At 44.3% G+C, this 15,429-nt stretch overlaps 1 protein-coding gene across 5 annotated transcripts in view; it reads right to left on the minus strand.

The window, feature by feature from the left end:
• Nucleotides 1-12,109, minus strand: part of THSD1 (thrombospondin type 1 domain containing 1) — a 19,696-nt gene extending 7,587 nt beyond the window's left edge. The window contains exons 1-4 of one of the 5 annotated variants that reach the window (XM_053285054.1): nt 11,496-12,108; nt 5,728-5,868; nt 1,461-1,652; nt 693-1,022 (exon numbers count right to left, since the gene is read on the minus strand). In XM_053285054.1, the coding sequence (XP_053141029.1) occupies nt 693-1,022; nt 1,461-1,652; nt 5,728-5,785 (580 nt within the window). In that variant the 5' untranslated portion in view covers nt 5,786-5,868; nt 11,496-12,108. Of the gene's footprint in view, nt 1-692; nt 1,653-1,922; nt 1,987-5,727; nt 5,869-7,788; nt 7,860-11,495 lie in introns of those variants that run through there. The other 4 variants (XM_053285051.1, XM_053285055.1, XM_053285052.1 and 1 more) reach the window with 4 other exon arrangements.
• Between the last annotated feature and the right edge of the window lie 3,320 nt (nt 12,110-15,429).

Here is a 15,429-nt window from a genome sequence, read left to right on the forward strand (position 1 = left end):
CAGAAACCCTGGAGAGCCAGCTTTGGTGTATAGCCTGCTGGACTATAGAGAATACTGAGGAAGATGGAGCAATGCTCTGACTCAATATGACAGGTTTTTATGACCGAGGTAAAGAGATGGCAAATACAGAAGCCACGCAAAAGGTTTTGCAACTTTGACATGGCATGTCAAGTTCTTTTAGAGTGTAATTAAAACCAACAGCATGACTCATCCCCTCCCACTGTGCAGAGCTGTAGTGAAAGAGAAGGGATCTTCACAGGGGAGTAGATAGGGGAGAGGGGGCCCGTGTTCATCCCTCTCCCTGGCGGCCCCCCAGAGTGAGGGAAATAATGAAGAAAATAGGGAGGGGTGGAGCTGGAGGGCCCTCAGGAGCTGGGGGCCCGTGTTCTTTGAACCCTTTCGCTCAATTATAGCTACGCCCCTGGATCTTCAGAAAACACATTGGAGTCCCTCTTCCCCTGTCAGCTCTTGGTCACATACATTGCTGCTCATACAGCAGAGGAGGAAAACGCCCAGTTGTGTCTTATGGATAACTGTGCAGGGGTGGGCCTGCAGGAGGGGATGGACTGTGTGGTAGGTTTTGTATGAGATTCTAAAGTTCCACAATGCACAGATTCATCACACATAGATACGCAGGCATCATCACCATTCAGCATTTCTAATGAAGCTTTGTTTGCAAAGGTAATACAGACCAACATTCCTTTGGATTAGAACACATTCTTTGGCTCTTGGTGGCGAACTGGTTGGTCTCAAATGGCTAAATTCAAAACAGTATTTGTTTGTGCCTTCATCGAACAATGTACAGTTGAACTCCATCTGGCTGTCCTCTGGATTCATGATGCCTTCGTGGCGCTTTAGTGCCCTTTGGCCAGGAGGCCCAAGGGTATCTTTGAACACAGTGACGCGCCCACCAGTAGAAGTACAAGGAGGTGAAATGACAGAAACCACAACTGAAGAGTCACAGATCGCTTCTTGTACCACAGTTAGCTGGTATCCAAATCTATGCACGAGGTCTACAGGTCCTGTTGAAGCAATGACTGAATGGGTATCTGTTGATTTCAGTAATACAGTAATATAAGCCACTTGGCCAACCAAATGGCAGTCAACTTTCACCCACTGGGATTTAGAGAGGGCAAGTTCTTTGCTAGTTCTCAATCCCACAGTCTCATTTGCAATCAATTGCCCTAGTTCATATAAGGTGCTAGTCAGTATTATATCCAGAGAAGCCACTGTCTTGTTCATTGGACATAAATGTTCATTGGTAAACAGCCCAACTTGAAGGGAACTCCCAAGTCCCTTTGAGATCCTCCTCAAATCAATGTGAAATACAGGCCATGTCACACTTAATGGGATATCCTCTACATTCCACAGGCTATTGGTGCCATTGCTGATCTCAGACGCCATTTTGAACTGGTAGTTCCCCGCGCTTTTAAAATAAAAGCACTCGAAGTCAACAATACCTTGGTACTGGTTTTGTGGAAGCTTTTTTTTGGCAACAGTTTGGTTGGTGCTGGCATCTATTAGCAGTATGGAGCTGTTTTTCAATGTCACATTGCTGTCATAATAATTCTGGAAGCCTACTGACACTGTGCCATTGCTTAAAGCTACATGAGTTGGTTGCTCCAAGAGAAGACCTTCCACTGCTCCAAGAACTGAAACGAAAAAATTTGACAATGGTGTTAGTGAGCAGAGAGAGAAAAGAAGTAGGGGGAGGTCAAGTGACTGAGAGAGATTTCTCAGGAAATCTAACGTATTTTTATTAAGAACAGGTTCCCTAAATCATTTCAGTTTTTCTGCTGGTATTCAGTCACACAGCACCTATATACAAGCAAGTATAAAAGACTTTAGATGATTTAATCTTCTAAAATAGTTCCTCCACCCCTCAAAATACAGGACAATTAGCTACAGTAACCAGCATGTACCTATTAGGCCTTCAGTCTTCAACCCCATTATTTTCAAAGGAATCAAGGAGCTGCAGGTGAATTGCTCATGAGATACACAGACATGTGGAAGGAAGGAAGGAATTTCATTTATTTAAACAACAACAAAAAAGGTCACAGATGCTGTCAAATCCTTACTAGGGAACTAGATGACTTGTGTTTCAAGCTGATGCTCTTCCACAGGGGCAGAACTGAATGCCTTATCAGTAAAATCACCACTTTATACAAATGTTGCTTTGATAATGATTCATACAAACTGTGTGAATAGCAATAAGCCCTTTTAATTATGATTTTAAAGATAATGCAAACAATTTATGTATCCCACTATTTATATAGCATGTAAGTTAAGGGGTGTGTGTGCGCGCGGCTGTTTACATGTGTATCCCAGGAAGTCACAGGAAGTCAGAAAAATGAAAAAAACCCTGGAGTAAAAGGCTACCCTCCTTGTTCATGTGTAGGTAACCAATGGGTAAAATCTGAGTTTTTGCTGTAGGGAATGGAATTCAGTTATCCCAATTATAACAAAACAAGTGTGTGAGAGAAGAACCAAGCCCTTTAGAAGCTTCTTGAGACAGACAGTTAAGGTCCAAATACTTGTAAAGGTTGATTAAGGAAGTTGCATACTGGATAGAAAGCCTGTGTACCTGAGCTTTCTATGTCTTCATAGTGGGAGAGCAGGACAAGGAAGGAGAGAAAGTAAAATGCAAAAAACAGGTACAAAGAGGAGGGGGAGATCTGAGAGTATCAGTCTACCAATCAGAAGACAGAGAGAATGAATGAACCTGAGAGAATGAAGGAACAAGAGAGTGGGGAAACAAAGAGTAAGACCCTTAATTACTATCTCTATTCCCAGCACCGATAGTGGCCAAAGGAATAGAAGGTGTAAAGAGTCAGCGCTCCTGGACCTATATCTCCAACAATTTTTACAGCAAACTGGATGCTTGGCTGGTTCCCACATACAGACTGTTTTGCTTGGAGGAACAGATATTGCCTTATTAGAGTAGCACTGTCTAGGTGTACACCAGTCCCTCCCTATGCTTGCACTGCATATTGGCAAGTAATCAGATAGCATAGAAGTGTCAAAAGGCCTCCAGTACTCTCTCCTCATAAAGAAATAGACTCTAAAATGGCTGCCCCTAGAACTTTTTACCACTTCTGGAAGTGGGGAGTCACTACAGAACACTTTCTAAGAGAAGCTCAAGCAGTTTCCAAGACAGATCTGTATTAAGCAGAAGGCAAGAGACATTTTTAGAGTCAAAGGGTGTTTGGAAGAGGGACTGCTCCTTTTGAGTAACTCATCCCACTTTATGTAAGAAGAGCCCTGCTGGATCAGATGATCAAATGCCCATCTAGTCTATCTTCCTGTTTCTCACAGTGTCGAACCAGATGGATGCTGCCGTCTGAACCTGGAGGCTTCATATAGTAGGGGTGTGCACGGAACCGCCAAACTGCAGTCCGGCACTGGGGTGGGGGGTAGCTTTAAGAGCGGCGGGAGGGTTTACTTACCCCTCCTGCTGCTTTCCCGCTCTGGCGCTGTAATTTGTAGGAGTAATTGGGGCGGCAGGATACCTCCCTGCCGCCCCTTCCCCGCTGTTGCTGTAAAAAACTCCCAGGAGTCCTTTGCGCGCGTGCACATTATGCGCGCGCTTCATGTCTCCATGACGTGCGTGCACACAAAGGACTCCTGGGAGTTTTTTTACAGCAACAGCGGGGAATGTTGGAAGTTAAAGGACTTTGCACTGTCTCTTTGCCTCAGACAGTGGAGGACAGATTAGTAAGGCAGAGGGCTAGAGAGTCAAGACATTGGTCATCCCTTCTCCACTGCTTTGATGCTATCCCTTTGAAATGTAGATTGCTACTCTTAGGGGATTCAACTTCCTTCCTTCTCTCTCTTCCCTACCTGGCCTCCTACCTTGCAACATGGCAAGCCTCTCTCCCTGTACCATATGTGCAGAGAGGATGCAGAATCCATCTGCATCCAGCTAGATAGATAGATTAGAGATCCTAACTCCTCACTTTCCTATCTAGAATGGAGTTCCTTAATAAATGCCTTTTATATTGATTTGAAACTATGAATTGGCTCCAAGTTACTTTACTCTCAGCATACACGCATGCCTAACTAAATTTCTGCTGTGTTGTGCCTCTGTGCACTCTGCTATAATGAGAAAGGGATTCTCTCACCACAGAGAATTTCCAACAGGGAAGGGGCGGCAGGGAGGTATCCTGCCGCCCCAATTACTCCTACAATTACGGCGCCAGAGCGGGAAAGCAGCAGGAGGGGTAAGTAAACCCTCCCGCCGCTCTTAAAGCTACCCCCCCACCCGAACTGGACCGCCCAGGTCCGGACCGGTCCAGAGGCCTTTACAATGGCCTCCGGACCGGTCCGGGCCCATCCCTATCATATAGCTATCACAACATTTTCATGTTATTTCCTATTTAATAATCTGTTTTTGTTATTTAGACGTTTGTCCCAAGGACGATTCTGTGGAGAATGGGGCGGGGGAGGGGGGAGGGGTTGGAGTCAAGAGCAGAGGGGAAGTAGAGGATGAAAACTGAATTATTTCTTAATAAAGTTCGCAGTTAAACCTACATAAGATACTTTGTGTTTACAAAGGAAGCAAATTACACATTTTACCTCTAGTGAACAGGTTGTTTGAAACACCTGGAAAACTTGTTTGAGCAGCAGGACCAAACAAGTTTTTAAAAAGTAACCGTGGGAAACAAAGCTTATTTCAAACTGCTTTCAAATATCTTTAAAACTATTGTACATCTCCTGCCTTAGATCCAATAAGCTGCTAGTGTAAACACAACGTGGGAATCAAGAACTGTTTCCAGTCAACTAATCATATTTCTCAGCATGTCTGAAGCTTCCTCTGGTGCATCCAATGGCAGGTTCCACATTTTAAGAATGATGCAAATACCCTAGAAAAAATTCCAAGTAGAACAATGAAAGTGACCAATGAAACGCATGAGAAAGGTCTTAAGGAAATAAGGACTGCACATGCTTAGCTCAGAGTAAAGAGGAAAAGGGGTCTGTATGTGATTGTCTTCAGCTAAGTAAAAGACCGTCATACAGGAAAGGAACGACGAACTATTACTACAGAGGAAAAAGGAAAAAGAAAAAAGAAATGGAGTACAACTGTAGAAAACAGGCCTCTTGTGCTGCCAACCTAGAAGTTTCTTATGAATGTGCTAAACTGTCCTACATCTAAAAGGTTCAGGCCACTAGGCTACATGGTCTCTGCAAAGACACAACAATTATAACAGCACATGTACACTGAAAACTGTGTAGGCCCACAAGTCTGTTCCTTCAGGTAAATTGAAGTGTAAAGTAATTGCAATGTAAATAAGCTAACACCAAATGCTTTATGGCTCTTCGTCTAAGTGCTCAGAGGACTCCACGTAAATGACGGCAGTAGCCCACACAATGCCCTTACAAGTTAGATGCTGGGAAGTAAAACATTGGCTGGAGCAACATTGGAACCAGGGACTTCCCAAATACAAGTTGCTGTTAGATGGTAACATTAATTATCCACTGGTAATGATCCTGATTAACTGTGCTAATTTTTTTTTTAAATTTTGAAACTCTGAGGGGTGGGGGTGAGGGAGAGAACACGAATAATTCCTAGTAATGGAGACTTAATTATATATCACCTTGTCCATCTGCATTTGAGTTCTATATCCACATCTCTCCCCGTCCACACTCTCTCATATCATCTGTTTAATTCCTAGACATTTCAAAATGCTTTCAGGGAAATATTGCCCACAACCTGCACCACATACTCACCATAATCACAGAGCACAACTAGCAGCAGATTTGAAACATCTTTCAGCACCTGTTTCATTCTGATCAGGCAGGCTCCCAGCTCCTTTTACTCCTCATGTCCCACTCCAAGCCCAGAGCACCTTGCCTTTCTTTCAAGAATTCCTGAAATGGCAAATGCCAGGACATTTTTGACTTTGCCTCAAATTAAAACCAATTGACAGCACCAGGAGCTGCTTTTTGAGAAATAACCCAGTTCTCTTCCCTTTATCTGGTTGTGCACAATAGCAGTTTCATAATCCTTCTGACTTCTTCACATAACAGCTGATTAAACAGAATGATAGCATTTTAAAAGTTGGAAGGAACCTTGGAGGTCTGTCTTCTAATCCAGCCCCAAGTGCAGGTGAATTCAGGTGAATGGGAAAACAGAGACATGTTGGCAGGTACGCAAGTGTGTTTGTGTATTTAAAACACAGAAAGGAAGAACAGTTTTAATTTTCAGTTATCTTGACTGCTTGCTACTGTGAAGCAAATGTTAAAATACCCACTCCTACAGACTACTCTTTTCTTCTCCTATCACAGCTGGCCCCCTCCAAAGGAAAGAATAATCTGTGGTAGATTATTACTAGTAATGGCTTCAAACATGCATAAAAATAGGTGACTGTAGTTTTATCATGCAGGAAACTTCAATTTGAACTGGTTGTTGGGTGAAAGAGCAGATACATATTATAAAGGGAATTACCCAAGCACAAAATGGCCCAGCAATCCAGCAAACCTGATATTTACACTGGTGCAAGAAGTGAGACCAGCAGAAACAACCAAATCAAATAGATGCTAAGTCAGAGAGAGAAAGAGAGAGAGAGGGGGGTGGTGATTAGCTCTTTCTGGAATTCACCCATTACCCCCTCATAAAAGACTGATAGACCAGAGGACTTCATAATAGACCATAGTCTATCATGGTCTATAACAGACCATAAAAGCCTGTGAGTAACATCAATAGCTGCAGTGCCAATCTAACACCACATTTTCTGGTGCAGTGCTAGTGTACATATTTGGTGGCCCTGTCATGACACAACAAAACTTTGAGATCAAGATCTGAGAAAACAGTAAAGAAGCTGATGTTCCTGCCATTAACCTTTCCCTTGTTTCTGCCTAATGAACAGAAACAAGCTGTGAAAACATTTATTCAGAGAACATTCCCTGTGAAGGTGAGAGATGCTAAAGAAGTGTAAGCTACTGCTATATTTTTAAGTATTCAGTGAAAAAACAAGGAGAACATAAACCCTTTCAGAGGAAAGCTTTCTTTTAGGATAATATTTCAGTATGGAAAATGAATACACATAAATATGCAGCTACAAAACCCAGGAGAAAGGATAAACCTGGTACTGCTAATAATACAAACTAAGAAGGTTTGTATTTTTATTATTTTTATTATTATTTTATATTAGTATTATTACATCATTTATATCCCGCTCTTCCTCCAAGAAGCCCAGAGCGGTGTACTACATACTTGAGTTTCTCTTTCACAACAACCCTGTGAAGTAGTTTGGGCAGAGAGAGAAGTGACTATCCATTATTTCAGAAGGGAAGTGGGTGGGATACAGAAGAAAAGAAAAATAAAGTCACAAAGAGACTGCTTCTCTGGCTATGTTGGGAACACTGTATATGATTGCTGCTGCAGGGAAGTACGTGTACAAAACGCTGGAGGGGCACAGAAGGGGCAAAGTGTTTTTCTAGGTGGGTGAGCTGCGTCCCACAGGTAAAATTTCTGAAATGCCTTTGCAGCAGCCAATGTGCCCATCAAGGCAAGGCTGCAGTTAGCTTGGTATGCAGGCCAATTTAAATCCTAGTGCCTTATTTGTGTTTCAGTGTGAGAGAGTGGCAACCTGTTTGACAACGGACCACTGGGCTGGGCAGTACACTACAGGAGCTTATAAGAGATAGATGGGGTGCAGGCGCGTAACAATGATAGGGCAAGGGGAGACAGTTGTCTGGGGGCCCCACTGCCTGGAGGGGCACCCCAGAGGCACCTCATTTGACTCCCCATTGCCCCCTGCCCAGCCCCATAGCCCCTCAGCCACTTGCCCTCTTCGCCGTCTCTCCTGCTTGTTCTGCTGGCCCGCAATCGAAGCAGCAGGCAAGCTGCCAAGAGCTCCTTTTCTCCCGCCTCTCAGCTGAGCGGCGGGTGGGCGGGGCTTCCACGGAGGCCTCCGTGTAGGCCGCAGTGAAGCCTGAACTCGAGTAGGGCCCAAGCCAGCCAGGAAGGAGGAGGCAGCCAGAGTGTTCTCTGCAGCAGAAGACCCCCATGCTGCCCTGCTCAACCCAGACCAGCATTTGCCAGGTAGAGTGTGAACTCCTTTTTGTGGTTACCTTTCCCGCCCCCCCCCCCATGTATAGGGATCTGCTTGCCATAGGGCTTGGATATGGGGGGGGGGGACCGAGAAGTCTCTGAATATTTATTTTGAAACAGCTTGGAAAATTTGCTGACTTAAAAAAAACTATCTAAAAAGTCCTATAAGTGGCTTGTTTCATGGCAGAAAATTGCAAAAACTTCTGGAACAGTATTTTATTAATTTTATTTATTCATTCATTCATTTATAAATGCACTTATGTTCAAGTTGTTTTGCAACCCAGAAGGTCTGAGTGAGAACTGTGAAGCATGTGTGGTGCTTTTATTTTATTTTATTTTTCTTGTGTGTGAACTGCTCCCCAATAACTTGCAGGGACTTCAGGGTAAATCTGGCCAACATGTGAATGCAGCACCTCCATTCCAGAGGAGATGTGTCTTAAAGGGCTTTAAAAGCCTCCTGTGAAAAACCTCCTGCAATCAAACTTGACTGAATTTGTTCAGAATTCTGGGAAAACAAACATAGGTTCACGCTGCATGGCTGAAAGTCTCCTTTGCTAATCTGCAGCGAGGGGCCCATTTTAATAATTCATCTTTCTAGTGTGTTCTAGGCATTAAAAGTAATACAAATGTATAGTACTCAATGTATATCACTATATATTGTGACGTGTTTGTGTGTATTCAGTGAAATGTATTTGCAGGCAGCATACTTATTTTGGAATATCAGACTTAAATCCTTGGGGGCCTGGGGTGTGCGGAGGCCCTGGACTTTGGGGGGGGGGCAATTTTAAAATCTTGTCTCTGGGCCCACTCCAACCTTGCTACGCCCCTGATGGGGTGGGCATAAGATCTGAGCTGGAGCAAAGCCTATTTGGGGGTGTGGACCTCATTAGAACCCTGTTCCTCTCTCAGCTGGTACCTAAACCATGACCTCCAATGAGGAAACCAGTACCTTCAAATTAGGAACTAGAATCCAATTCAAGCACTACTTCAGCCTCCAAGGCATTTCACAGATAGAGGAGAGTGGTGAATTGGTTCCTAGATTTATTTCATTCAAAATTGGAGGTGCAACCTGATTAAGGAACTGCAATCTGAACTCTACACCTCATATAATGAGGCCGGGACTGCTTCAAATCATGCATCCATGCCATACCATGCCATGCCACTTGCAGGTGGGATTCTATGAGCAATGCAATCCTATGCATGTGTATGCACAAGGAGCCCCACTATACTCAATGGGGCTTACTCCCTGGTAAGTATGTATAGGCTTGCAGTTGAGGTGTCCTACAGTGTGTGCAGGGCTGTCTTCAGGGCATGGCAAGCAGAGCAACCGCCCCGGGCCCCACTCTTTTAACCCCCATTAGAATTAACTGGAAGGGGGCCCTGCACTCCGCCAGGGATCTCTAAGGACAGCCCTGAGTGTGTGGACCCAAAGCACTCTCAAGCAGGCTGTTCCCAGGAACGCTATTTCTACACTTTAAAAAAAAATCACTTCTGTATCCTAGCTGAAAAATTGGTCCCAATGCATGTGGGCAATGCCCGGCAAAATGAACAGGGTTAGAAGACACAAGAACAGCCCTGCTGGGTCAGGCCCAAGAAGGCCCATCTAGTCCAGCATCCTGTTTCACGCAGTGGCCCACCAGATGCCACTGGAAGCCACAGGCAGGAGACAATCCAGAGCATTCAAAATGAACAGGAGATGGGTTTTGCACCATGTATAACTAGTAGAGGTAGAATAACTGATAGAAACCAAGGATATGTGTAAATCTTTATTTGCATGATTATACGGGTTGCAGGATTCAACCTTTACTGGTAGAGAACTTCTTTGTCAGAGTACAGTACACACAGCCCTGCAAATACCATCTTTCCTTGGAAATTGTAATGTTTGTTTAGTGTAAGCAGTCCTGCGAATAAGCGACTAGGCTGAGCACTCCAAAATCACCCTTGGAGCACCCAAAGTCATACCTCATGATACTAACAGGTTATGTTCTTCAAGGGCTGCGAGTCCAACTGGTTGGTGAGATTACAATCGGCTAGTGCACCAGCTGTGTCCCTTTCTCGAGAAGGCAAATCTGGCCACAGCTACCCATGCCTTAGTCACGTTACGACTGGATTACTGTAACGCACTCTACATGGGGCTGCCTTTGAAGAATATTCAGAAACTGCAGTTAGTGCAAAATGTGGTAGCTAGGATTTTATCTGGAGCTGCCCGCTGGGATCACATCACACCCATTTTGAGAGAGCTGCACTGGCTGCCAATTTGTTTCAGGGCCCAATTCAAGGTGCTGGTTTTGACCTTTAAAGCCCTTAACGGTTTGGGCCCGGGAAACCTGAGGGACCACCTGCTCCCAAGGGTTGCTGCCCACTTGATGAGGTCATCTGAGGGGGCTCTGCTCCAGGTGCGGGAGGGAGACTTGGCCCTGTCCTGCGTGCATGACAACCTTCTCTGTTGCTGCCTCCAGACTCTGGAATGCTCTCCCGGTGGCTATTCACTCCTCAGTCTCCATCACAGTTTTTAGAAAGCCTGTGAAATCTTGGCCTTTTACCCAGGCCTTTATATGATTGTCTCTACTGCTGCTGTTTCTTTGTATTTTGTATGGTATTTTTAATGGTTATATTGTGCTTGTATTTTAAATCTTTTTAGTCGGATCTATGTTTTTATATTCCAGCTTAATATTTTACTTGTGTAATTTTTATAGTCTTGTTTTAATTTTTCTGTGTGAACCACCTTAAGATTGTTTTAATGAATGGCAGTATACAAATTTAATAAATAAATATAGAAAGCATTTGCAGAAGTTAGATTCCATTCCAGAACATACTAGTCAATTAGAACAGTTACAATAGAACAGATGGGGGAAATGGTAGTATTAGAAGGCCCAAGTACAAATTTAATGTAACATCATGGTTTTAACAATTTTTAAAGTCTGCTCTGCTGAATTTTATTGCCGCCTGATTTTATGTTCTGTGTTTTGTTTAATTGTAGACTTCTGTTTTATTGTCCTCTGCTTGTTTAGTTTTACTGAAGGGCAGCCTAGACGTTCCCCCCCCTAACAAATATAATTTTTTAAAAATCCAAATCCCAGAATACCGTAAACCCCAGCCAAGAAATCTGGAATCATTTTAGGAAACAGGCAATGAGACAAATCCAATTAATTCTTAACCACATGTTAGCAGACTTCTGAACTGGTCAATTTAACAATGTACTATTAAAAAAAAGGTACAATTAAAACAGACTCATTTTCGGCAGACCAATAAATAAATGCTTTAAATAGTTATTAAAAGAACGCTAAACCCTGATTGTAGCCTAAAGAGCCAAGTACCTAAGAACATATCTGCTTTTTAAACTCCCATATATACAGTTACAAAATAACATATTTGTTATATTTTAATTTTCGCTTCTCTTTTTTCCGGCAATTAACAGTTTATAACTCAGTTATGTACTTACCCCTTTCAAAGTAGGGGTTTCCTTTGAAATTATTGCTGCAAGTCCTGCCAGGAGGAATTAAATATTGCCGAGGAACGGGTTCAGAGCTCAGGGGGAAAGGAACCCTAAGTAGCAAAACAACAGGCTTTATTTCGGCACTTTTCTCACGACGCTTCTTGCAGTGTAAAACTTTTTCGCCTCCCAAGTGTGTCTATGGTGTCCTCATTTCCATTTGCCAGGTATGCTCTTCTGAGTCCCTCGAAGCCGACTGCCCACAGGCGGGAGCGGCACCAAGTCAAGGAGTTGGTCGCGAGCAGCCTCCGGCAAGGAAGGAGCCCTCGCCAGCTTCTCCCCGCTGTGGAGGCGCATGTCTGGGGCGGCAGCCGCGCAGGGACTTGCTTCGAGCCGTCGTGTGGCGGCGGACCTGTGAGGAGGCGGAGGGTGGCGGCAGCAGTCCGTCCGTCAGCCTCGCAAAGATGCGCCTCCCGCTCAGGGTGTGGCCGTGCACGGGGCAAAACGGGACGTGCAGATTGACAGACCGCCGCCAGCCCCGCTAGAAAGCGCCGGCGCAACCGAGCTCTGCCTCGGGAAGCCCCTACGGAAGGAAGCTGCATCCCGCCCGCCACCGCGCAAGGAACAGGCAGGGCGTTGTCGCGCAGCAGGAGGAGTGAGGTCTCCTGCTGCTCCGCTTCTTCTCTCGGGGGGCGGCGTGGGTCTTGCGCGGCCGAGAAGAAGCGCAGCGACCGCCCTCTCCCCCCGAGTAGCTCTCTAAGCCAAGCAGTCGCTACTCTGCCTATATGCCTACTCCCTTGGGGGGCTGGGGACTGGCCCAGGCGTCACCTGAAGCCTCGGGGCGGCAGAGGGAGGTTCTGGAGATGCTGAGTTAGCCGCCCAGAGACGTAAGTTTGGGCGGGGTAGAACTTTAATAAATAAATGCCGTGGGACCAGAGGAGAGCTGGTCTTGTGGTAGCAGGCATGACTTCTTGCCCCCTTAGCTAAGCAGGGTCCGCCCCCTGGTTGTATATGAATGGGAGACGAGAAGTGTGAGCACTAGAAGATGTTCCCCTCAGGGGATAAAGCCACCGCTCTAGGAAGAGCAGAAGGTTGCAAGTTCCCTCCCTGGCATCTCCAAGATAAGGCTCAGAGAGATGCCAGTCTGTGTAGACAATACTGAGTGAGATATATGGACCAATGGTCTGACTCAGTATATGGCAGCTTCCTATGTCCTGCTCCTCACACGTAACAAGTGCTAATTGCTGCCATATCAGGTGCAAGGATAGAAGATTGGGGCAGGGTGAGGGAGGGTTTGGGTTTTCTTTACCTAGCACTTTTCAAGGAAAGGCGAATTCTCTACGGAGGCTGTGTGTAGTACTGCTGCCCACGCACCTCCACCACATTCCTTCCTGCAGACATTCTCACGCCTCTGACCCCTCCACACTCGTCCAGAAGCATACACAAGCGCACATCTGCAATCATACAAATGCACACACCCTTCCCAGATGCATACATCCAGCCAAGCTACAAAAGCAGCCAAAGCTTCTCCATTCCAGTCGCTGTTCCATTGACATGCCTTTTTTTGTTGTTGTTCAGCGTTCCCACATGTATTTGAAGGAAAGCTAAATTTATTTAAAACCAGTTGAACCCCAACTTTCCGTTACACTGAATTTGTAAGCTGAATTTGTAAGCTTCTTTAAGGAACCAATCTAGCTAGCTGAAAAGTGAGATCAAATAAATTAGTAAAGCTATTTGAAAACACAAACCAAGTGGGCAGAATTGGGGATACTGTGAAGTGGGGTGTAGTCAATTGCTCATAGATTCACTGAGCTCACAACTTAGCCACCAAGATGCCCGCCAACCCCTTTTGATTGTCTGTGGAGACACAGTATTGCAGGAAGGGGATTGCAGGCTGAAACAAATCATGTTGCCACTTCATCACATACCAAATTATGCGATGATCCATTCCACACACATTCCCTGCATGCCAGTTTGGTCATGTAAGTGGGCTACATGTTCCGGCTTGGATAACCAAGGAGAAGTTATCTTTCAACCACAGGCTACACTAAAAACTGGCCAGATAGAAATGTTGCAGCACCCCTTCAAGAAAGTTAAAAATTGCTTAAGAGGGTAGTAGCAGGGCTCTCTCAAACTGCCATGGGTTCCTCAAAGAAGCTGAGATCAGATATGTGCACCAGTTCCATACTTGTGAAGGAAAAACAATGTTTCTTCTACTGTAAAGCAGAAAGGGCTTTAAGAAGGTGGGTCTATCTTTCCATTTCCATGGCCTCTCTAGAGAATACCAACAAAAATCTCAGTTAATTACCACTTACAGCCACCTAATGGTGCAGCAGGGAAGTAACTTGCCTAGGGAGCAAGAGGTTGCTCGTTTGAATCCCCGCTGGTAAACACTTATATCAGGCAATAGTGATATAGGAAGATGCTGAAAGGCATCATCTCATACTGTGCAGGAGATGGCAATGGTAACTCTGACCTGTATTCTACCAAAGACAACCACAGGGCTCGGTGGTCACCTGGAGTCGACACCAACTTGACGGCACAACTTTCCATTTTTATTGCACCCTTCATCCAAGGAGTACAGGAAGGTATACGTAGTGCTCCCTCTCCTTTATCGTTAGAACTACCTTGTAACGCAGGTTAGGCTGAGAGAGAGTAGCCCAAGGTCACCCAGTAAGCTTCAATGACCAAGCAGTGATCTGAACCCAGGTCTCTGGTTCAGGTCCAACACTCTAATCACTATGTCACACTAATATAATGCACATACAATGTGCAGTGACAGGATAGCTGAATGACCAGCACAGGATTTGAGCAATAAATGAGGATTAGTTTCTACCCTGAATAAAATAGCATGGGTAAATAACAGAGATATACTACATACTTTGCAAGAATGAAACTAGCTGGCAACTAACTATATTCTCCACAGAGTCTAATTCTTGTGTTAATAACAAAAACATCAAACAAATTTAAAACACCCTTTTAAACATGATAGCACCAAAAAAGGTGAATAGTTTATTTATTTACAATATTTTTGTACAATTTTTCAAGATAAATTCCCAAAGTGATATGAAGGCACAGGAAGCCAGCACGGCTCTCAATAGGTCTTCCAGTGGTCTGGAGTGGATAGCCAAAAGCCAAAGTGTAACATGGTTATAGTATAGATAACCTATACAAATTCTGATATAAGATGAGAATCTAAACTAAAATAAATAAATTCATCTCATGTTCAGAATCACAGCAAAAAAACAGGATTACAAACAATGAGCATGGGGAAGGTCTACATTTGGGGTTCTTTTTCTAATGGCTCAAAAACCGGAGACAACAAGCTTCCAAGCTTATTTCTGCAGTGACAAGAGCTAGTGGGGGGCGGGAGAGAGTCAAAGTTCAAGGAAACTAATATTAGCTGTGGGTTTCAAGGGGCTCCACATGGCATGGGCACAGCAACTATGTAAATGAAAAACATCACATTTCTATCTTTTTTGACTTTTAGGACAAACTCCTATTAAGCTTTCAAACTTATCTTCATAAATATGAGGGCTAGAAGTTTTTCTTCATTTAAGTACAACACATGATCTACATCTTGGCCATATCCAGTGAGCAAATAGAATGGTCCAATTCAAATTCTTTGACTTTGCATCTTATACATCCAAAGAACAAACAAACTATACAGTAAAATTGTGTTAGGAGTTTGCACAATTACATATACTTTCTGTCCTAACTGTGAAATGTAATGTAGCCAAAAATGCACTTATTAGCCATCAAGATAAAAATCAAGGAAGTAGCAGGGACTTGTAGAATTTTTCAGGAGAAAAGAAGCTTTGACCTGCTTCCCCTCCTTATACCCCCACTCTCTTGCCTCTTGGCACTGAATCAAGGTCTCAGCCAAGCCCTGTTTCAAAGCCAAACAGGACTGCTGCCTTGTGTGGAAGAGTAATGCCCTGCT

Source organism: Hemicordylus capensis, chromosome 1 (assembly GCF_027244095.1).
Source record: "Hemicordylus capensis ecotype Gifberg chromosome 1, rHemCap1.1.pri, whole genome shotgun sequence".
Lineage (NCBI taxonomy): Eukaryota > Metazoa > Chordata > Lepidosauria > Squamata > Cordylidae > Hemicordylus > Hemicordylus capensis.